This window comes from Mytilus edulis, chromosome 1 (assembly GCF_963676685.1).
Source record: "Mytilus edulis chromosome 1, xbMytEdul2.2, whole genome shotgun sequence".
Lineage (NCBI taxonomy): Eukaryota > Metazoa > Mollusca > Bivalvia > Mytilida > Mytilidae > Mytilus > Mytilus edulis.
In genome coordinates this window covers 5,444,096-5,468,871 of record NC_092344.1, presented here as the reverse complement: position 1 = coordinate 5,468,871, position 24,776 = coordinate 5,444,096, and the positions used below count along the sequence as shown (strand labels likewise).

The 24,776-nt window shown below is 30.5% G+C and overlaps 2 protein-coding genes across 3 annotated transcripts in view; one reads left to right on the top strand and one right to left on the bottom strand.

The window, feature by feature from the left end:
- Positions 1-22,845, top strand: part of LOC139510070 (protein KRI1 homolog) — a 30,121-nt gene extending 7,276 nt beyond the window's left edge. Inside the window, exons 4-19 of one of the 2 annotated variants that reach the window (XM_071296313.1) lie at positions 2,323-2,425; positions 8,968-9,057; positions 10,088-10,172; positions 10,715-10,798; positions 11,553-11,656; positions 13,318-13,444; positions 13,973-14,068; positions 15,325-15,434; positions 15,501-15,561; positions 16,338-16,425; positions 16,938-17,017; positions 17,481-17,589; positions 19,417-19,547; positions 20,170-20,234; positions 21,170-21,274; positions 22,135-22,845. In XM_071296313.1, coding sequence (XP_071152414.1) covers positions 2,323-2,425; positions 8,968-9,057; positions 10,088-10,172; positions 10,715-10,798; positions 11,553-11,656; positions 13,318-13,444; positions 13,973-14,068; positions 15,325-15,434; positions 15,501-15,561; positions 16,338-16,425; positions 16,938-17,017; positions 17,481-17,589; positions 19,417-19,547; positions 20,170-20,234; positions 21,170-21,274; positions 22,135-22,816 — 2,120 coding nt within the window. In that variant the 3' untranslated portion in view covers positions 22,817-22,845. The other variant, XM_071296303.1, reaches the window with a different exon arrangement.
- Positions 4,893-8,782, bottom strand: LOC139510078 (beta-1,3-galactosyltransferase 5-like). Its single transcript, XM_071296326.1, has one exon. The coding sequence runs from the start codon at positions 6,585-6,587 to the stop codon at positions 5,343-5,345; it is 1,245 nt and encodes a 414-aa protein (XP_071152427.1). The 5' UTR covers positions 6,588-8,782; the 3' UTR covers positions 4,893-5,342.
- Positions 22,846-24,776: the final 1,931 nt, after the last annotated feature.

Below are 24,776 nucleotides of genomic sequence, written 5' to 3'. Positions count from 1 at the left end.
AACTGGGTTGTGACCAAAATTAGGATGAGTCGGGGTAATTTTTTGGTCCTGGTAAAAAACTTTGTTTGATCAATAGATACATGAAGATGTGGTATGATGAGACAACTCTCCATCCAAGTTACAATTTATAAAAGTAAACCATTATAGGTGAAGGTAAGGCCTTCAACAAGGAGCCTTGGCTCACACCCAGCAAGCTATAAAGGACCCTAAAAATTACTAGTGTAAATCCATTCAAACGGGAAAACCAATGGTCAAATCTATATAAAAACGAGAAACGTTTATGTTTATCTCTGATGAGTTGAACTTGGTTGATTCAAATACTCAATGTCTTGAGTTCAAAATTTAAGAAAACTAATCAGATTAAAGCTGTGTAAACAAACTGGTATAAAAAGTAAATGACATGTTAAGGTGACCAGTAATTAACACCTTTCTTGATCATCCAAGTGGAACTTTAGTGTGTTGAACATATTTCACCTGACATAAAAACATAAGGAATTTAAATGACCGAAGCTGATTACATAACATGTAATTGAATCGTTAGAATAAAAATTAATTAATTACAATAAATAACAGGGTGAGAGTTGCATAGACAAATACCCTGATTCAGCCTGTTCTGATGAGTTAATCAACTGATTTTTATAGTTTATTCATATGTTGTACTGTTACATTGCTGTCCCAAGTTAGAGGAGGGTTGGGTGCCAGCTTACATGTTTTACCCCGCAACGTTCTATACAGGCCTGTCCAAACTGAGGAGCCTGTAATTCAGACTACGTCAGCGGTTGTTGTTTTGTTGCTATATATCATATTTTGTTTTTAGGAGTAATACCACTATGGACTTTCCCTTATTAGGGCCCCACCAAAGGCGGGTCCCCTATAGTGATCAGTCTGTCCGTCCGTCCGTAACACTTTGTGTCCGCTCCATATCTAGAGAACCATTATGATTTCATACTTTATACTTTATATGTTTATTAACCACCACCAGAGGGCGTGTCATGATGTATGTACAACTTCCTAGGTCAAAGGTCAAGGTAAAAAAACTTTGGTTTCAGTTGACAACCCTGTGTCCTGTGGTGAAGATCGTGTCAGCTCTATATCTTGAGAACCGTTATGATTACAAAGTTTATACTTGACATGTATATGAACCAACACCAGAGGGTGTGTCATAATTTATGAACGACTGCCTAGGGCAAAGTTCAAGGTCAAAAACTTTGGTTTCAGTTGACAACCCCATGTCCTATGGTAAAGATTGTGTCCGCTCTATATCTTGAGAACCGTTATCATTTCAAAGTTTATACTTGACATGTATATAAACCAACACCAAAGGGTGTGTCATAATTTATGTGCAACTTCCTAGGTCAAAGGTCAAGGTCAAAAACTTTGGTTTCAGTTGACAACCCCATGTCCTATGGTAAAGATCGTGTCCGCTCTATATCTTGAGAACCGTTATCATTTCAAAGTTTATACTTGACATGTTTATAAACCAACACAAAAGGGTGTGACATAATTTATTTACAACTTCCTAGGTCAAAGGTCAAGGTCAAAAACTTTGATTTCAGTTGACAAACCCATGTACTATGGTGAATTTGTGAATACTGGAGTTGTAGGCAGTTCACCAGTTAGATCTGGCATGCTGGTTAGACCAGTGAAAACCTCTTATTAGTCTTAGAAGTTATATATCAATGAAGAGATTAGAAAAATATAACTTATCCAAGGTCACCCAGGTCATTATATAATTTCCAAATTAATAAAAAAAAATCAGTTTGATTCTTGAACCCAGAAATATTAACGGTCTACATTATGACAATTTTATATTCCTGGCCTATTTGGCAACAGGGTTTTTAAAGTGAGTCTTTAATCATTCGAGCGTTATTCCCCATTTTAATTTGGAAAATTGCTAGGCACCAGTGCCCTCAGAAACATTCTTCTTTATTTTATTCTGAAATCAGAGAATGGTCATAAACCTGTTATAATGTGTAAGTAAAAAGTAAAAAGTCCTACCTCAAAAAAAAATTTGAAATACCTTTTTTGTCATTGAAAGCGTTAAAGAAAGCATCCTTATAAATGTTTTGTGAACAAAGAAAAGGAGTCTTATCCATTTTCTTCTTTGAATTGTTTATACTGTAATATATGATTTTATTAATTTTCTTCTTTGAATTGTTTATACTGTAGTATATGATTTTATTAATTTTCTTCTTTGAATTGTTTATACTGTAATATATGATTTTATCCATTTTCTTCTTTGAATTGTTTATACTGTAATATATGATTTTATTAATTTTCTTCTTTGAATTATTAATACTGTAATATATGATTTTATTGTAGATGATACTGATTCCAATGAAGGACCCTCCTCCTCCAAGGTGAAAGGAAAAAAACCTGTATACTTAAAAGATTATGAAAGAAAAGTTATTTTAGAGAAAGGAGGGTTTGTATTGGTTTATTGTGTTTGTTGTTAAGTAAAACAATAAATACTGTGGATTCATTTATTTTCGTGTGTACCAATTTTTTATTGGTTTGAGGAAAAATTGTATTTTCGTGGATATATGATTTTCGTGGTTTTTCTAAAGTCTGCATACAAGCCAATTGAAATTTTGTACTTCTTTGAACATTTAAATTCATGGTTTACATGTAAATACAAAATCCACAAAAATTGGTATACTGTACCACGAATATTAATGAATCCACAGTATGGAGTTTAGAATTTATATGTAATGTGGAATCATTATTATTCCTTGGATACCAATTTCAATGTCAGGATTTTGTTGCAACTTGGTACTGGGAAACCACAAATGTAAATATTCAAAGAATTACAAATATTCTGTATGACTAAATGTAGACTTTTGGAAAATGACAAAATCAAGTATCCACCAACTCTGCCCTCAGTTATAATGACCTTGCTTTAACACTTTGCATTACATTATGGTAATTGAAAAAAAAAAAATAACAATAAAACAGGTCTTTTTTTTCTTTTTTTTTTTTAATTTAATTTAAATTTTTTATTGAAATCTGTACATTTGTTAGTAATGAAAAAACATTGAATACTGGTACCTTATCCCGGCTTCGTTAATGTTAGCAATAGATCATGTAAATATATATGTACAGTGAAACCTGTCTAAACCGAACACCCATGGGACTTTGCGTTTTGTTCGGCTTTCACAGGTGTTCGGATTGTAGAGGTAAACGGAAGTTGAAACCAAAATAATTTTGGCATTTACTGACAAGGGATAATAGGGACACAACAGACGACAGTTTATTTTTGTGTTGATTTAAATGTAAATGTAAAATATAAGAAGATGACGTTTGGCTACATTTTTGTTTATAAATCAAACGCCACTCCATCCATCACGCTCGTCGTTATAAGATGTCCGACGTGGAGCGATTTTGCTTTTTAGAATTATTTTCTCATTCGTTCATTCACTAACCAATGCAGATTCACAGTCTCTGTCAAATGACGATTCCGTAGTAGAACCGGGAACGTCATTGTACACACGAGTTCTCGGACTAAACTGGTCACCCGCTGATTGATACTTCGGCACATGATAAGAGTGAAACAACAGCAGGGGTCAAGTTTATTCTTGGACTTTATCGTTGCTAAATAGCTAACGGAGGTCTTCGGTAGCATACGAATCAAATATATAGGGCCTCTAAAGGGAATCCGGATATCGAAATCCATTGACCTTGTTGTGTTGCACGACTTCTTAATCCAGTGAAAGGCTTTAAAACTATTATTTAATTAAACAGTTTATCTACAGAATGGCAGTTACGATTTTGCGGTCGTAATTACTTGAGTAACGTGCATTTAATTAATCTGAGGGAAAGTTCCTTTCTTGTCATTATCGGCGATGGGGGTACCTGACCAGTTTAACGTTTCTTTAAAAAAAATATCACTTTATACATGGACACAAACATGCTAATTAGTTTGTAATAACAACTCACAAGTTCATTAAACCTCAAATACCCTCGGGGATACTCTGCCATCCTGTGTTTGTTTAATTGAATCATGCAAATAATTAATCATATTTTAGTGTTTTGATTGGTATTGATCGATTTTGACAGGTAATTTTTAAATATAAATTTACTAACGAGCCTTCTAAAAGAGTTCGGTATTCGGTGTTGACAGGGTTCGTTTTTTTCAGGTTAGATTAACGTTAGTTGATAGGGAAATTTTGTGGGACTTTGAAAATTGTTCGGTTTAAACTGAAATTCGGTTTTATCAGGGTTCGGTTTACCCAGGTTTCACTGTATTAGTATTTGTTAGTTACAAAACATTATATCAGCTGTAGTTACTATAATATAATACCACATTATTCATTTGCATTTAAAAAATGACATAATAAATGTTAAAAAAAAAAGGACCACAAATAAATTTAAGATCATAATAGAATAATGATTTTAACAAACATACAGATATTTTAAGTTTTATATTTTTTTAAGAATGGAAATATTGAGGAATAAAATAAGTGAAATTGACAAAATTAAAAAAGAAAGTGAAAATAAATATAATGTTCAGATGAATATTTTTGATGTTTTTCACATATGAATTATAATAGGACTTTAATTACAATCAAACAAATGAGTAAATTGAATCCACAATTTGTTGAAACTCTCAACTTTAGTGTTTCTTACGGCTATACACTTCTCTAAAATATAAAGATCTTTTAGTATTTTCTTCACAGCATGAATTGATAAAACTTTCTGGAAATATCTTGTATTATAAATATATTGTTTAAGACACAGAAAAATTAGGTTTGAAATTTCACCCTTGTATACATGTGAGACATCACCAAACAAAAAATTCTTTGTTTGAAGCTAATATTCTATGATTTACTCTAAATTGTAACCATTTTAATTTTGTGTTATTAGTAACTTTCAATCTGTTTTGATGATTCAACTTTGGTCATATAGCATATGCTCTTGGGGCAATATTAACTGTTTTAAAAAATTAAAAAAATTTTGCATTGAATTATTTTGCTACTTACTACATTTTATTTTGTGTTTGCTGATATATTATCAAATTCTGAGATTCCCCAAAACTAATAATGAAAATAACAGTCTGAAAACGTTAAAAATTGAAAGTCATATGCTATATATTGGAAATTAATGACCTGCATTAGTTTAAAATCTTAGTTTTAGATTGCTTACCATAAAGTTGTGGTCGTGAAAACTTGAAACTAATATCATTTGTTCATATTGATAGGACTTACATAAAATATATGTCAAATCAGGATTTATTCAGGTTTTGTGGTTCACTAAACATGGAAAAACCAGTTAAAATTTTGATTCAGATTATTTGCTTAAAATCCAGTAGATATTATATATAATACATACAATCATATTTGAATTCAAAATGAACAGTCAAGTCCGTTATCATATTTTGTTATAGTTTTCCACATTTCTAATGAATTGGTGTCATTTTTTAAAATATTCAAATAAAATAAACTGCATGTCTTATTATATAAACTATTTATCACAGGTTCAAAGTAAAACTTTGGCATGAACATATTTATCTTTAAGAGCAACGATAAAAATCCACTTCCATAAACATCTTCTAACCATAAAAAAGGTACTTTTTTTGTTGCTTTGTACATTTTTCTTACAACATCAATTGACATTATTGAACTATGTCCGGCACAATATGGGAGAAACTTTGTGAATGGATATTCTTCTCGTGTTATAAACCATTTATTGTTCCTGTCACGAACTGGAATATTTTCTGTTATCATTTTACATTCCAGAACTTTCGATGTTTGTCCAGCATTTAGCTTCTCTTTCAAGTAGGGTACTATGAGTGGGATATTGACCATAATGTCATCGTCCATCTTGATGACGAATTTCGCATTGTTGCAGAAATTTTTTACCCAAAATAAACTAAATACAAGTTTGTATGTTAAATTCCTGTATGAATCTATGAAATTACCTTGAATAATGTCTGTGTATCTTTTACTTTCCTGTTCAATATCTTGTTGAAGTGTTTCATTTTCTGTTTTACCGAGCACAAATACATGTTCAATGTTTTTATTTTGAAAACTAGAAATGGTTCCAAACGTGGATCTAATCAATGTTCGTCCAACAAAATTGCCTGGTGCCATATGTATAAAAATTAAAAGAAAAACATTTTTCCCTTTGCATTTGACATTTTGATTAAGTATTAATTCGTAGCGATGTTGATGGATAAATGGGTCCATAAGTTCATTATCAGAAGCATTGATGTAATAGCTCTCAAACTCTGTTGATATGTTTCTTCCATGAAATATTTGTATTTTCTGCGTATCGTCTGATTGTGTTTTCTCTGTAGTATATTGAAATTTCTGCATCACATGATGTAAATTCTCTTTAGCGTCTGTTAAATTCGCTGTAAAGTCTTTTAAATTCTCTTTAACGTCTTTAAATTTCTCTGTATTGTATTGTAAATTCTTCCTAACTTCTTGTAAATTCTCCGCAGTGTATTGCAACTTTTTGTCAAAGCTGTTGTACATTGTTTGATGATATGTTGAAAGAGAAATTGTCACTGTCTTAAAACTAAGAAAGAAAAGCATGAATACAGGTACCCAAAAAACTGCCAGATATACTCTCTGTACAAATTTCATACTTTTATCCAATGAACTTTGTACATTCACTAATTTCTTCCTTCACGTCTCTTTGATTGAAGATAGTTTTTTTGTATGTCCACCTAGAGTGTCACTTGGTCATTTTCAAATAGTTTCTATGTTGATCCAATTATTTGATTTTATTTTAATTCCTGTTGTTCTTTAGGATGACATAATTAAAAATTAAAGAACTTCAGCTGTTTAAAAGGGATATCAAAGATATAACGATAGATAACAATAGATAGACTAATTGCTATAACAAGAATATGCCAGTAGCTATTCAAAGCAGTTAAAGGAATACTTTAACACCAGTGTTTGTTTATTTTTAAGATTAAAATTAATTGTTTTAATTTGGGTGTTAAAGTGGTTAATTCCACATTTTAAAGTAATCTCATTTTATAAATTATTATTTTATTATTTTAGATATATGTTGAAACAAGTTGTTGCGAATAAAATTCAAGTTTTATTTTGAATATTAACTGATATTAATATTTTACCTGATTTTGTAGCATCAAGGCTCTTTTCTTAGTTAAACCTACTGACCTATAATTTTTATCTCAATATTATTAGATTAAAAACTTCGATCATGGTATTGTTGTCAAGAACCTAGAACCATTGTCTTCTCAACTTACAAAATGCCCCAGAACAAACTTTTTAGATTTATTTTTTGACACATAAAAGTTCTGAGCTTCAAGTCTATATGTTGGTCCTATGTCTAAAGGGGGCTTGCGTGTATCAATCTTTTTTTCTTTTTTTTTTATTAAATATATAATTTCCCCATTTTTTTCTATAAATAAACTTTATCCTATACTTAATAGACAAAAATAAAATATGGGGTCACTGTTCATTTAAGCTCACAATCAGCCTTTCAAAATAAACATGCATTTTTGTTAAGGTACTTTTTATACGACTGCAAAATCGAATAATGCTATCATGTCGTTGTCCTCCGAAAACACATTTAGTTTCTGAACAATAACTTTAGTTTTAGTGAATGGATCTTTTTAAATTTTTACCAGAAGGTTCAATACCACTAAAGGAAGGTTGGGATTGATTTTGGGGGTTATGGTCCCAATGGTTTAGGAATTAGGGGCCAAAAAGGGGCCCAAAATAAGCATTTTTGTAGTTTCTAACAATAACTTGTGTTTAAGTGTATGAATCTCTCTGAAATGATACCACGAGTTTCCATACCATGACGGGATAGTTAATATTGACTTTGGGGGGTTATGGTCCCAATAGTTTAGGAATTAGGGGCCAAAAAGGGGGCCGAAAATAAGCATTTTTGTAGTTTTCAAACAATAACTTGTGTTTAAGTGTATAAATCTCTCTGAAATGATACCACAAGTTTTCATACCATGAAAGGATAGTAAGTATTGACTTTGGGGGGTTATGGCTCAAAATGTTCTGGAAAAAAAAAGGGGAAAAACTAGGTTTTTCTGGTGAATAGACAATTAAGACAATTTAAAAGCAGTGTAAGGGAGGTAATTCAAAAATATTCAACATACAATGTTGGGTATGTTTTCGGATTAACCTCCCTTACACTACTTGTAAATTATGAATAAAGAAATGTCAGGTTTTTGACTAATTGCAAAAAAAGGGGGTGGTAGTAGTTTCAGTTTTTTTTCCAAATTTCTCAAATTTCAAATTTTGAAAAGTTTGAAGAAGAAATCTTAAATTGCACAATATTGTGCAATAGATTTGTAAGATCTTGACATTCGTTTTGTGTAAGAAACCCATATTATGTAAAAAATCCAAATTCAGAGCTGTATCAAGCTTGAATGTTGTGTCAATACTTGCCCCAACTGTTCAGGGTTCGACCTCTGCAGTTGTATAAGGCTGGCCCTGCAGAGTACCTGGTTTTCTGTTGAACTAATAGGAGAAAAAAAGGTGATATGGAAATAAAAAGGAACAGCATTACTGAAATTGCTTAAATTTTACAATAGTTTAGTTTTATTACAGCTTATAATAATATTGAAAAAAATAATAAAAAAATAAAGGTCACCGATGAGCTAAACAAAATATTTCAATTTTAATGCCAAAAAATGCATTTTTTCACCAAAGGGAGATAATGTGTCTTTTTCAATTATATTAACATTTTAAAAGTCATCTAGGGCCAAATAAAGGCAACAGTAGTATACTGCTGTTCGAATTTATTTTTTTGGTTGATTTAGAAAAAAAAATGTTTAAGATTTTGCTGAATTTTCTGTCCAAACCATACCTAAATGTGATTTGAAATTATCCAAACTACTCTTCCAATCTTTCCATTGGTGATTTCCATCACTAAGATTCCTTTTTGAATTTTTGTCTTGTGAACATTTAAAGGTATCTTTTTTCATGTTTTTCTACAACTTATGCTTTAAACATTTTATTTTTATCTTTGCAGTAAACTGGTTGATGAAAGTGACAGTGATGAAGAAGAAAACTTTCGACAGAAACCAAGTTATTACGAAGAACAGGATGAAATTAAACAAAGGTGACATTACCTCACTACTGCTTCGTCAAATATAAAAACAAAACAACAACACCCATCAATTACTGCATGGTAAGAGTTTATTCTGGTCAGCATTTTTTCTCTTACTAGCATGGTGCCACACTAGTTTGCTAAATGTGTCGACCAGAATAAACTCTTACCCTGCGGTAATAAATAGGTGTTGTTGTCTTTATTATCATTTTATTTTACTTATCTAGTGAAAAACAACTGTGAATACCTTTCGGTATCCACCCACTATTACCCAACTGCACGATTACCACTTCAGGTGTTGGTTCTCCTTGTATAAATAAAAAAACAATAAGACCAATTATAAAATCCAATAGATTTAGTAAATTATTATATCACATCTTTTAATGTAATCATCATATATTTGATGAATTTATTATTACTTTTTTGTACATTTTCCATATTTTTCTTACAAATGAAAAAAGTCAAAGAATAAATGACAACTGGCAGCAGTAGAGCTTAAAACAAGTCATTATTTGTATCTGGAATCATTTTAATTCTGGAAATGATGTCTTTATTCTTAATAAAGACTGGCTGACAAAGTCATGTTAGCTGAAATGGGCAATAAACGCCAAAAATCAATCAATTTTTGAAATAGTTACATTAAGAAGAATATATAAGCATACAGCAAACAGGATGACAGAGTTAATGATATCTTTTATAAACTAAACTGCAGGTAACATCACATGTGTGTACTAGTTTTATAGGTTATCGTTGATCATCTCAACGAGATTGATTTTCTCGCTTGAGCCGGGATGGCGAAAGCGAGAAAGGCAATCTAGTTGAGATGACCAATGATAATTTGTTTATAGCTATTTTACCTATGATGACGTTGTCAATTTCATGTCAATTTCGTTAGCAACGCCACGTGCCTGCTTAGTTTCTAGTGATAATTTTCCATCTTAAGTGCGTAGCACGATATGAAAATTTATCACAAAAAAAGATCAAAGGAAAAATGCACAAAATAGCGATAATAGTTATTATATTACATTCTTGAATATTTTAGTTTCAAGTCAGCTTTTGAGGACTCGGGGAGTGAATCAAGTGATCCAGAATTTCTTACCAAAAAAGTGAAAACAGAAAAAGAAAAGGTGGGTTCATCACAGGGCTTTCAAAACAGTTGATCTTTGCCAGACAAATCTATTTCTTTCTATAAATGTCAAGATATAATAAAATCTGAACCAGACATATTTTTATAATTATGAAAAAACTTAAGGTTAAGGCGTTTATCATCATAAAGTGAAAACTGCAAAAGTGAAAACTGAAAAAGAAAAGGGGAATTCATCGGAAGGTTAAAACTGAAAAAAAGAAAAATAGAAAAGTGGAATTCATTATAAAGTGAAAACTAAAAAAAAATAACAAAAGTTCATCATACATTTATTAAAACATTTATGCCCGTTTGAAGATCAGTGCATGCAAACTGTTTTGCTTTTACTTTTGTTTTTTTTAGAGGCTGATTTAAAAGTGTATGAAGGACAGCCCTGATAACAGGAAAGTTATAAAACAAGATATATAAATATTTGTCAAGAATATGTCTACAAGAACTCTTAAAAATTTTCTTTTAATGTACCTTATCCATTATACATTTATATGTTATATAAATTATTTGTATGAAATACTGTTCTTGTTATAGGTTGAGGAAGATACAGATTTCATGTCATGGGCGAATGAGGAAAAGAAGGGAAAAAAGGAAGACAAAAAGTTTGGAGTAGAATTGGTAAATAAAATATTATCATGGTTTATCTGTTGAAAGTTTTGCTTGGTGGAAAAATTGTGTATATATTTATTGAAAATCCTCATTTTGTCAGGTTGGCTGCTTGCATTCTAATCATAATTCATATTTTGTCACCATTAACCCTAGAGTAGGCTAAAACATTGATGCAAGATCATATCTTACAAGTTGAAGGTTACAGCTGTTTTTACCTTCAAAATATATTCATTGGTGGCTGACCAGCATTACAGAAAGACTCGTGTTGAAGCAAGGAGTAGAAAGATATGCTTCAGACAAGACATTTCAAGGCATATATCAGCTGTGACCTCCAACTTATTAAGATATGATCTTAAATCAAGGGTTAAGCCTACTCTAAGCTAAGGTTAATAGTAACAGAATACGAACTGTGACTAGAATCTAAGCAGACAACCTGTGTTTTAAAAAAACTATATATTGTCTTCTTTAATTTTGATTTCTAGATTTTTTAAAGTCATGAAACAATGAAAGATTCTTGTCCGTTAATGTAAAAAAACGTATTGCCGAATTTCATTTATTTTTGTTTATCAATGCTTTATCAATGCTCAATCAATGTTTTAGGCCAGCTGAAGCCCACCTTCTGGTGCTGAATTTTCTTGCTACATTGAAGACCCTTTTGTGTCCTGTTTTCTTCTTTTTGGTTGGGTTGTTTCCTTTTTGACACATTGCTTGTTTTATTCTCTATTCTAATCATTAATAAATATATTTTGTTATGTTATTACAGGGTTCATTAAAACAATATTGGAATGACCCAAATCTGGATGAGGGAGAGAAATTTTTGAGAGATTTTATAGTAAAACAACAGTACCTTGACAAAGACGCAGATAGGTAAGATGATTCTTTGTAATAAGTTTGTCACAAAGTGCTCAAATCTACCATATACTACCATAATGTCCTCTCCGTAATTTCAATGCTACAATATTCTGTTGCAGATTCAAAATCATCATGACCTTCATGTCATATTTTTGCAAGTGAAACCCTGTTTTCAAGTTAATTGATTGATTGATTGTTGGTTGCTTAACATCCAGTGGCAAATATTTCAAGTTAATTGGGATATACATCAACAATATTTTTCTTCTACACTCCACTTTAAAACATTGTGTGAATATGTGTGCAGTTATCATGACCTATATTGTATCCATGACCAATTCTTTAGAATAATACAAATATGTAACTTTTCAGAATGGTTTACAATATTGCATACATGTTACAACACACCTTCTGGTTTTACAAGTTTCACATGTACTAGTGAATAGTCCTGATTCAATACCATCATTTGTTGAGATTATAAATGATGATGTATTTATTTCAGAATACCATCGTATGATGAGATTATAAATAATGGTGTATTTATTTCAGAATACCATCGTATGATGAGATTATAAATAATGGTGTATTTATTTCAGAATACCATCGTATGGTGAGATTATAAATAATGGTGTATTTATTTCAAAATACCATCGTATGATGAGATTATAAATGATGGTGTATTTATTTCAGAATACCCTTGTATGATGAGATTATAAACAATGGTGTATTTATTTCAGAATAGCCTCGTATGATGAGATTATAAATGATGGTGTAATTATTTCAGAATACCCTCGTATGATGAGATTATAAACAATGGTGTATTTATTTCAGAATACCCTCGTATGATGAGATTATAAATGATGGTGTATTTATTTCAGAATACCCTTGTATGATGAGATTATAAATGATGGTGTAATTATTTCAGAATACCCTCGTATGATGAGATTATAAACAATGGTGTATTTATTTCAGAATACCCTTGTATGATGAGATTATAAATGATGGTGTATTTATTTCAGAATACCCTCGTATGATGAGATTATAAATGATGGTGTATTTATTTCAGAATACCCTTGTATGATGAGATTATAAACAATGGTGTATTTATTTCAGAATACCCTCGTATGATGAGATTATAAATGATGGAGTATTATTTCAGAATACCCTCGTATGATGAGATTATAAACAATGGTGTATTTATTTCAGAATACCCTCGTATGATGAGATTATAAATGATGGTGTATTTATTTCAGAATACCCTCGTATGATGAGATTATAAATGATGGTGTATTTATTTCAGAATACCCTCGTATGATGAGATTATAAATGATGGTGTATTTATTTCAGAATACCCTCGTATGATGAGATTATAAATGATGGTGTATTTATTTCAGAATACCCTCGTATGATGAGATTATAAATGATGGTGTATTTATTTCAGAATACCCTCGTATGATGAGATTATAAATGATGGTGTATTTATTTCAGAATACCCTCATATGATGAGATAATAAATGATGGCATATTTATATCAGAATACCCTTGTATGATGAGATTATAAACCATGGTGTATTTATTTCAGAATACCCTCGTATGATGAGATTATAAAAGATGGTGTATTTATTTCAGAATACCCTTGTATGATGATGAGATTATAAATGATGATGTATTTATTTCAGAATACCCTCGTATGATGAGATTATAAATGATGGGGATGGACTGACAGATGATGAAGAAAATGTAGAAAAGCAAGAGGAATTCGAAAGGAAATACAACTTCAGATATGAGGAGCCAGACCAAGATTTTGTATGTTGTATTTTAGATTTTTTTTAGATTTTTAAGCAGTAATAGGTAATTGGAAAAGTTGTTATATGAATCAAATATTAGTGTGGTTATCAAACATGGATAGAACAAATGATCTATACTGAGTTGTAGTTATCACCTGCAAAGTTTTAATCCCAAAAAAACATGGTTTAATTTAATTTAATATGATAATCAAATCTTAATTGATTACTTTGATTTCAGTTGCATTAGCATGTATTTGTAAGACAAGAAAAATTATAGCAGATACAAAGCACTTCTAAAGAATATTAAGGTTTATGGGAAATTAAAATCTTCAAAAATCTGAATATTGGTCGAAATCCCATTGTTTGAACTGATCACAAACTTTCATGTATGCATTTAAAAAATGTTAACAAGAATGCTCCACATTTTGAAAACCGGGTAGTAAAATTAGTTGGTCCTAAAAGACAAAGTATTGCAACAAGCCACCTAAGGGATATGCATTATCCTAACACTGAGCTTAAATCTTAAAGGAATTTGTTATTGTTACAGATCAAATCCTTCCCTAGAACTATAGACGATTCTGTCAGGAGGAAAGAAAGTAAAAGAGCAGATAGAAGAAAACAATTGAGAGACAGGAAGAAAATGGTATAAAATTGTATTACTTGAAAGGTTCTGTGCTTATGAATACATTTGAAAATATGTCTGTATACCTCATTTTCTAAGTACCGGTAACCATGTTTAAAGGTAGATTTTAAATGACTCTGAATATGTCAAAAACAGAACTAAGGTGGTTTTTGTTGAGCCTTCGACTTTTGTCGAAATTGTGAAACATAGCGATCCTACATTCTGTTGTCTGCTTCCACAAATATTCACTCTGTGGTTAAAGTTTTTGAAATTTTAATATTTTTCTTAAGCTATCCTGGATTTCTACCAAACTTTGACAGAAGCTTGTTTATGATCATAAGATAGTATCCATAAGTAAATTTTGTAAAAAAAACCCCATTTTTTTCTGTATTTTACTTATAAATGGACTTAATTTTTCTGCAAGGAAACATTACATTCACTCTGTGAATGAAGTTTTTAAAATTTTAATACCTTTCTCAAACTATCCTGGATTTGTACCAAACTTGGACAGAAGCTTGTTTATGATCAAAAGCTAGTATATAGAAGAAAATTTTGTTAAAATTTTGTACCTGTTTATCCGTATTTACTTGTAAATGGACTTAGTCATTGTTAGTTTTTCTTCCAGTTAACATTACATACATTCTTCTGTTAAAGTTTTTAAAACATTTATTAGATTCATATTAAAACTATCCTGGATTTTAACCAAAATTAGACAGAACCTGCTTACAATCAAAAGATAGTTTCGAGAGGAATATTTTTATTAATTTTTTACCTCATTTTTGTTGAGCCTGTGATTGACAGCAAAAGTAGGCGAGATGCTTGGTTCCATGGAACCCTTACAAATTTTTTATTTAATTTAAAAGAAGATGAAAGTAAAAAATCTGTACTTTATGAATATAAATCAAAGAAGTATAATAATTGGTTTGATGACATTAAGTATAAAGAAATGTTTTTTTTTATATTTTAATATTACATCACCACTGACTTTCCAGAAATGCACAGTGATAATTCAGCTGAATTAATATTTTAACTCCAAAATGTGCCCTCTTGTTTAGTTTTTTGCATGTACTTTTTCATGGAACTTTTTATAAGAATATAATTATGTATATTGACAAGAATGATAGTCCATAGCTCTATAGTAATTATTTTGTGATACTAATAACAGTTAATTGTCTATTTAATTGATTATTTCAGATAATGAAAAAACATTATATATTTATATTCCAACAAAAAAAAGCATGTAATGAGTTTGATTTTTTTCTTTATTCTTATTAAAGGAAAAGGATAAAAGGAAAGAAGAAATAAAACAGCTGAAGAATATGAAGAAACAGGAGATAATGGATAAGATTGATAAGCTAAAGGAGATAGCAGGGAACCAGTCTCTTGGGTTGAATACAGAGGATCTAGAGGGGGATTTTGATCCAGACAAACACGATCAAATGATGAAGGTAAGTTTGAATACAGAGGATCTAGAGGGAGACTTTGATCCAGACAAACACGATCAAATGATGAAAGTAAGTTTTCATTGATTGAACTGATTTATGTTCCCAAGGTTAACAAAAGCATTCGAAAATCATTATTTATCTCAAACTAATACACATGTGTCATAATATGACCTAACTGATTTAAATGGATTGATGTGTTCATCTGAAATTATACATGTAATTGAATTTCTTTTTCACTGACCACTGTATTGATTTATGATATTCTTTTTCCACAAATATTTACCTAAGATTATCTTTGATTACCATGACAAATAATTTGTGATTCTGTTGGTGATCAACCAAAAACTACTCTACATGTGTCTTCATTCTTTTTTTTATCCTTTCTTGCAGGAATCGATCGAAATAAAAGAAAATATAAGATCTCTTTTATAAGAGAATGAACAATTTTGTCAACTTTAGATAACGCTAAGATCAATTAGAAATACTATCTCGGCCCAAAGCCACAGAGAAAAATTGAAACTGTTCAAAGAAAAAATAAGAGACAAAAAATGTTATTACAATAATAAAAGACCATATCATTCAAATACAGCTCTCTGGGAGTAGAATATCTATTCCCTAACAATATTCACCCTGAGGCATTCTAGCCTTACCAAGCTAAGCAAGAGTTGTTTCCATTGGTCTGTTAAACTTCTTGTTTTTTGTTTGAGTCAAACTACTAGTATCTCAAAACATTTCTCTGGTTGGGCTGACTTCCAGATAACGAGAGTGGACCGTATATGAAATAAGGAGATATGAAGTAAAACTTGTGTTTATTTTAAAATTAATGAAATGTCATATAATTGCAGAGTTGTTTTGATGATGATTTTTACGGAGGAGAAGAAGAGGATATAAAACCAGTTTTTGCTGATGAAGAGGATGACGATTTAATCCCTGGTAACAATATTTTACTAACAATGATTTAATCCTTGAGGAGAAGATTTAGCAATGATAGATAAGCCATGTAAGAAGTGGTATTTCCTAACTGTTAATTTGATAATATTTTTTTTCTTGTTTCTTTTAGTGAAGTTATGGTGAAAAAGGGAAGATTTTTCAAAAACTGTTGAAATACTCTCACTTATATTTGAAGAATTGACATATATGAACAAAGAAAAAATGAAATTTTATAGGATTAAGATTGTCCTTACATGTGTTTTTTCTTATAGTATGCTGTAAATTCAGAAATTATTGTGTGCATTTATCATTGCTATTTTGTCATTTTAGGCTAAAATATTCAGGAAAATCCTGTTTGATTCTTATGAAAAATATCAAAATGTGAATTTAAATTATTGGGATTATAACCCTGTCGCATTTTTCGCAATAATAAAACCATCACAATTACATGTATTTCTGAATTTACAGTATAAAAGAGTTTGTATAGGTTGTAATGCTTTAGATTTTATTGACAGAGAATTGGGACAATTGGACTGGACCAGACCCTGAAGACGTTGATGAAACAGAACCTCATATGGACGATCCAAATTTTATTGTAAGGCATACATAACATCAACATCTCGATATATATAAATGAAAGTTATCATCACTAGTTATCATTCCACCATGTCATTTTAGTTGCTTAAAGGTCATGGAAAATTGAATTGTGCTTCTTGTTTATTAATTTTTCCATGTAACTTTTAATTGAGTTGACTTTTGTTGCCATATATCAATAAATTGGGAAGCATGGGTATGAATATGTATGAAAACGATGAGCATAAGAGCTCACCTGACCTTCACTTTTGTAAATGGATTGGTGACTAGTGCTTACAATCAAATAGCTATAGATATATCTTTTTATGTCACTGATTGATTTGGGGTTATGTTTTGGGGTGGAGGTAATGTTTACAATTCTTTTATTTCAACGTACAGTAATTGACTTTATTTTTATGTAAAGTGAGTATATTGTTAAAAATTATTTGTTAAAGGTTAGTAGATACATTTTATATTTGAAACAGATGGATGCTGATTATGACCCAACAAAAGCTGTTGAGAAAACTGGTAAAAAGAAGAGGAAGTCAAAGTTCAAACAAGCACTTGCTAAAAAGAAACCTGTTTTTGATCCAGGTATGAATGAGTAAGATTAAGCAAAATTTTAATATTTCAGTGAATAAAATAAAACTAATATTTAAATAGGAACCTTTTTGATTGTTTAAGTAAGTCTAGCTTTATTAAAAAAATTATTCACAGATGGAAATTTACAAAAATCTGAGACGTTGAGATTCTTTTCTTTTTTTTCTTAATCTAAAACTAACATTTTGGATTTATGAAAATCAAAGCGATGTATGTTTGTGTATTAACTAAACACCAATTTTCAAAATCATATTGTGATTAGTATTAAGGTGGTACCTAACACTACAGGGAGATAACTCTGTAAAATCAGCTAAATGTTTTAATTAAGTTGTGTTGTTAAGGAAATATTAAGCTTCTCGATGATCAAAATTAGTGTTTGTCAAACTGCTATATAACCAGTGTAATTTTTCTGATAAATTAGTTGGTTCAAATTTTTTAAAATATTCATATTTTTGTCAAAGGGTCAGGTAAATACTCTGTAAAAATTTTATGAAAATTAAACAAGCCAAATTAATTTAAGTGAAGGTGTTAGGTACCACCTTAAGCAACATTTTAAGTGCATCTAGAAAGAATCAAGCTCAAATTCCTGTTTTTTTTTGTTGTGATTTGTACTAAACTTTTGGCAAACCCTTAAGGTACATTCATGGTATACTGCCATCTTGGATTGTACAATAGTAGTACAAAATTGTTCTAGTGATTTGCTGAAATCTGCAAATTTGGAGACAGATTTGCAATTTATTGGTTAGACTGTTTATTGATATTAACAAAAACTTGGTGATTTAGTGTATTATTCAGGATATTTAAACAAATATCAAATTTTGTGTTTTTAACATTTTTTTTCTCTCCAAATAAGCCATTAAAGGGGAGATAACTCTGTTAGGTGTAATACCACCATTGATTTTCCCCTATTAGTCTTTGTTAAATTTGCACTTTTCAAAAAAATGTGCAGAAGTTATCTTTGTATTAAATAAAGAAGTACCTGGCATGAGTAAAGTTTTATCCTGTCCAGTACTATAGAAAAAATTTCACATAACATTTCATTGCATACAAGAAAATAACCATCTCTGGAAATTAACCAATCAAATGTCTCCCCTTGTCTAACCTATGTACAAGGTTTAGGAACCATGTAACCTCAAGTTTACAAAATATTCTATAGAAACCCCAAATAAAAAAATAATAGTGATTTGAAATACCCAAGACATATGTTTATGAAACAGAAATGTTTTACTGCAATAAAATGTAGGATTAATTACCTACAACTATCAAATTCAAGGAAATATTTTTTTTCGACCCATTTCGTATACAACCAGATGTGACGTACCATGATTTGGTGGTATTACACCTTTTATCAAAAAATATGTACTGGACCGATAGGAAAATTTTTCAATTTTTAATTGTAGCAAGAAAACAAGTTTGGTGACACCATTTTTTTACTTTTTTTCTTAAAACATATTATAAAACATATCTTCTTACAATTTATTTCAAAATTCTATCTAATAGATTTCTTTTTATGTACAATTTAACCAAATTTAGACAATTTTCAACAACTCATAGCTAGGAAAATAACACGGTGACCCATACATTTTATTATATTTTTGAAAAAAGCATTAAGATCTTCATGTTCATAATGTAAGCAAAGCATAATGAAATTCTGTCTCAAATATATATGCATATGATCTGCCTCAATGAGTATTCTTCAGTTTAAATTTGTCAATAAAACAATGAATGATAATTTGTAGAAAAGAAGACTTTTGAGGAGTACTATAATGATAACTACAGCTTGGACTATGAGGACATTACACTATTTATTATAATTTGTAGAAAAGAAGACTTTTGAGGAGTACTATAATGATTACTACAGTTTGGACTATGAGGACATCATAGATGATAAACCATGTAGATTTAGATACAGAACCGTTCTTTCCAATGACTATGGACTGTCAGTAGACGAGGTACAAGAAAGCTAGAAAATATATAACCAGTAGATTTAAGCAATGAGACCAAGTGTATATACTTTCCTTATTGCAGTAAATTTTACAAACAGGAAAATTATTTAAATATTGAATTTGAAAAAAATATTTAATTATATTTTCCCATGAATGGCATTATAATTTTATAAACCACTTAGGTTGACATTTTTGACATTATAACACATTCTTTATTTATGTCTCAGGTCTTAATTCTGTTGATCAGGTAAATAATTGAAAGGTCATTTCTATTAGATGTATTAAATAATTGTCAAATGATCTAACTGAATTAATCTGACCTTGACCTCATTTGCATGGTCCATAATTGAAGGCTAAGTTATACTGTGATAAGGTCAGGTTCACAGATAACATAAGTATTAGGTGTACTATTTGATTCAAACATGTACATCTGTCAGACCTTGACCTTATGTTTTTGATTCATTGATAATGTTTAGTTTCTGTTATACCTGTATTAAAGTGTTTCAATACAATATTCAATCAGAATCTGTAAATCAGGTGAGATATTTCAGTCTGTAGTCTTGTTTTTCATGTATTTTCAACGATTTTGGTTTTGTAAAATTGTAAACTTAAATTTACTTTTCTACAGGTTTTGACAGCAAGAGACAAAGAATTAAATGCATGGGCATCACTAAAGAAAATGAGCCAATATAGGTAAAAACAAGGTTTTCTTAATTAACGGTTGACAAAATAAATTGTTTACAATGATGAGATTTTTCTAAAAAAACTTTTTATTGTAATCAATCAAAGGGAGTCCTTTAATGCATAAGTATGAATCCTCTCTTTAATATAACCTTATCATCCTAAAAAAAAAAATATGCATTTTTATGCCCCTGTTATAGCATAGGGGGCATAGTTTTACCCTTGTCCATCCGTACATCAGTCCTTACATCCCAAAACTGGTTTCTGTTTTTAAACTTTTGTTTGTCTCAACCAAATGTTCTGAAACTTGTACACAATGCTTATTACCACAAAACACAGATCAAGTTTGAATTATACCCAAAAACAAGTGGAAAAATTGCTGAATTATTGTGTTTCTGTTTATGAAACGTATACACAATGCTTATCACTACAAAACTCAGATCAAGTACAACTTTAGGTAGTGTCAAATTTACAGTTCTTGAGTTATGTTCCTTTATAACATTATATGCAAGCGGGTGCATCATCTGTGTCCCATGGACACATTCCCCATTTATTTTTTGTTGTCTTTGTTACTGAATCATTATGATTTGGAAACCAAAATTCAATAGCTTAACAGTGTTCATTGTAAAAACGTTCAACATTTACATTTATGCTTTGTATTAGATTTACATTATCTTGATTAATTTCAATTGATTTTGATATGTTGAAACAACTTATGTGTATCATTACAGTTTAAAGACTCATAAATTCAGAAACAAAAACATCAACATGAAAATAAGGAGATGTAGTAGGATTGATAATGAGACGAATGTTTGATGCAAATAGAGTGGATGTAAGCAACTATGGCCTGCATCTATTTGAAAACCCCATTCCTCATAGTTTGCTCATGATTGCCAATGAGACAACTATCTACCATAAAGTTAACTCTTAAAATACTTGTATTTCAGGACAGAGGAAGAAGAAATGGAGGATTTAAAGATATATTCTCATAAGTCAAAGAATACGGATAAAAAGGCTAAAATGTTACCAAGTCTTAATGAAAAAAGTAACAAGTAAGTAATTAGTATAAAAATAAGTTGATGTGGTATGATTGCTAATGGGACAACTATCCATCAGAGTACAAATGGAGTGGATTACTATGGCACCCTAGATGAAGTTTGCATTTTTTGTGAGATATTTAGAGACTGTATGCTACTACATTAAACTGCCATTTGAAGTGTTTTCAATTGAAATGTGCAGACTGTATAAGTAAAAGTTCCCAATTAATATTTCTATTTGCAATAATGAATCTCATGGTCTTATAGTCCTTTTTTCAATGGAAGGCAGAATGTTTAGTAGATGTAAGGGGAAATATTAGACAATACAACAGATATCTACTTATCATACTTTTTACATCCGCACGCTGGAAAGCTGCCAAGCATATTTATTTAATAAAACATTAAAATAAATTTGTCTGATGTAAAGATTCTCATGAGACTGCTACCCAAATCCTTTCTTTTTCCAATATTATCCATTTTGTGGCTATATTTTATTATGAATATGTGATATGGAACATATGTCAATGAGACAGCAACTGATCAACACAAATAACAAAAAAAAAAAAAACACCAACATAAAAACACAATGTTCGTTCACTAATACAACAACATAAAAACACAATGTTCGTTCACTAATACAACAACATAAAAACACAATGTTCGTTCACTAATACAACAACATAAAAACACAATGTTCGTTCACTAATACAACAACATAAAAACACAATGTTCGTTCACTAATACAACAACATAAAAACACAATGTTCGTTCACTAATACAACAACATAAAAACACAATGTTGGTTCACTCTTGTCAATTGAAGCAAATAAACATGTTATTTTTTCTTGGAGTTAAATCTGCTATTTTTATTTAAGAACAAAGATGGCAGGAAGTCAGAAGAATAAAAGAAAGAAAAAGAATAAGGGAAGTAATGAAGAAAAAGGGGAAAGCATAGAAGAAAAAGGGGATAGCATAGAAGAAGCAGGGGCTAGCAATATTGCTAAGGTAGTGTTAGATTCTTCAGTGAATGTCAGTGATGTAATTAAGAGTGAAAATACTGAAACGGTGAACTTGAATACAACTGAGAAACTGTCAGATGGGAAAAAGAGAAAGATGACGGATCAACAAAATAATGCCAAGAAGAAGAAAAAGAAACTACATTTAAAGGAAGAACAGTCTGTCACAGCAGAAGATATTACTTTATCAAAGGAAAAAATCACAGTAAAGGAAAAAATCATAGTACAGGAAAAAGTCACAGTAAAGGAAACAGTCACATTAAAGGAAAAGAAAATTAAAAAGAAAAAGAAAAAGAAACAACTGTTGACTGGTGCAGGTGAAAGTAGTAATACACCTCAAGAAGGGACAAATAAATCATTGGAAGTCAGCCAGGAATTAAAAACGGGTGAAGCTAAAACAAAAAAGAAGAAAAAGAAGAAGAAGAAGAAGAAACTTCCTATATTATCTGACGAGAGACTTAAAGCATATGGAATCAATCCTAAGAAACTCAGATATATGAAGACTGACAATTTCAAACAGAAGGTCAAGGCCAAAGAGTAAAAGTGTATCATAAAATTTTATCATATTCACTTGTTTTCATGTGTATATTTTATTAGTCTTTTAAGACATATTCTTATGGTCCATAGTAACACAATTTAGGGACGCTAGTACATTAACTAAGAGGAAGACTTAAAATAAGTTTTTGTCATCATAAGGTATCACATGTCTTATATGCATCTGTAAACATCATCTTTACTTGACTGTAAACTTGGAAGCATTTGGCAATTAAAGGCAGCAAAAGTCAACTGTTCAACTGACATTGTATTTGAATTTCAGAAAAACAATTTCCCAGCCAGATGAGTAATAGATTCATTATTAGGTTCCTGCCTAGTGGTAGGTCACCCTATAGTGATCAGTCTTGTCTGTCTGTCCATAACAAAATGTGTCCGCTCTGTATCTAGAGAACTGTTCTGATTTCAAAGTTTATACTTGACATGTATATAAACCAACACCAGAGGAAGTGTCATAATGTATGTACAACTTCCTAGGTCAAAGGTTAAGATAAATAAAATAGTTTCTGTTGACAACCACATGCCCTTATGATAAAGATTGTGTTCCTTCTATATCTTGAGAACAGTTATGATTTCAAAGTTTATACTTAACATTTATATTAAACCTCACCAGAGGGTGTGTCATAATGTATGTACAACTTCCTAGGTCAAAGGTCATGGTCAAAAACTTTGGTTTCTGTTGACCACCCCATGTCATATGGTAAAGATTGTGTCCCTTCTATATCTTGAGAAACATTATGATTTCAAAGTTTATACTTAACATGTATATTACCCAACACCAGAGGGTGTGTCATGTTTGTACAACTTCCTAGGTCATAGGACATGGGGTGGTCAACAGAAACCAAAGTTTTTGACCCTGACCTTTGACCTAGGAAGTTGTACATACATTATGGATATGTCATAATGTATGTACAACTTCCTAGGTCAAAGGTTAAGATAAAAAAAACTTTGTTGTCAGTTGACAACCCTATGTCCATGGAAAAAATCGTGTCCGCTCTATGTCTTGAGAAACATTATGATTTCAAAGTTTATACATGACATGTATATTAACCAACACCAGAGGAAGTGTCATAATGTATGTACAACTCCCTAGGTCAAAGGTTAAGGTCAAAAATTTTGGTTTCAGTTGACAACCCAATATCCTATGGTAAAGACACAAATTTACTACCACATGTTAATTACTAGATGGCTTCCATTTCAATGATGTCTAGGTTAAATTTTTTGGTAAATATTAAGGGGCGGATCCAACCATTTTTTGAAAAGAGGGGTTCCAACTACATGCTCCCATTATCTATATCTTCCAAGATTGACCACTACTTGATGGTTGAAAGAAAGAAATCCAGTGAAGTAATTATTATTTAGATTTAATCCAGTCAATGTCATGCAATTTATGATGATACTTTGATATTTTGGTTACAATATGATGTGTATTTGTAAACTTTTTTTTTACAAAATTACATAAATAATGCATGTTGTATTGTTATACAAATAAAATAGGTTCATGTACAAATGCATGATCATGAACAAAGCTTAAGGAAGATAACTCCAACTCAAATATTTTTTTTGCTAGCAAAATACAATTCAATTAGAAAGGAGTAAGTTCTGTAAGGGCATTATTTGGCCCCAATTATAAAGTTCATAGTTATAAGACAATAAATGTTTTAAGTTGAGAAAGTTTAATAGAACTGTTTTTGCCAAAATTTTATTCTAACACGTTGATTTTTACATCCCAAATAGGTCAAAATAAAGGGTTTTGGTGAAATTTGACAAAAACAGATGGATTTCAACCAATTTAAGGACAGGAAAGATAGAGCGCAGACGTCGAAAAACTTAATATTCAAATAAAACATGTGAAATGTCTTCACAAACATTATTTTAAAAGATCTTTGTTATGCGTTCTATGTTTCCTGTCTAATAATCTATGGAAAATTTACCGATTTTCATTGATT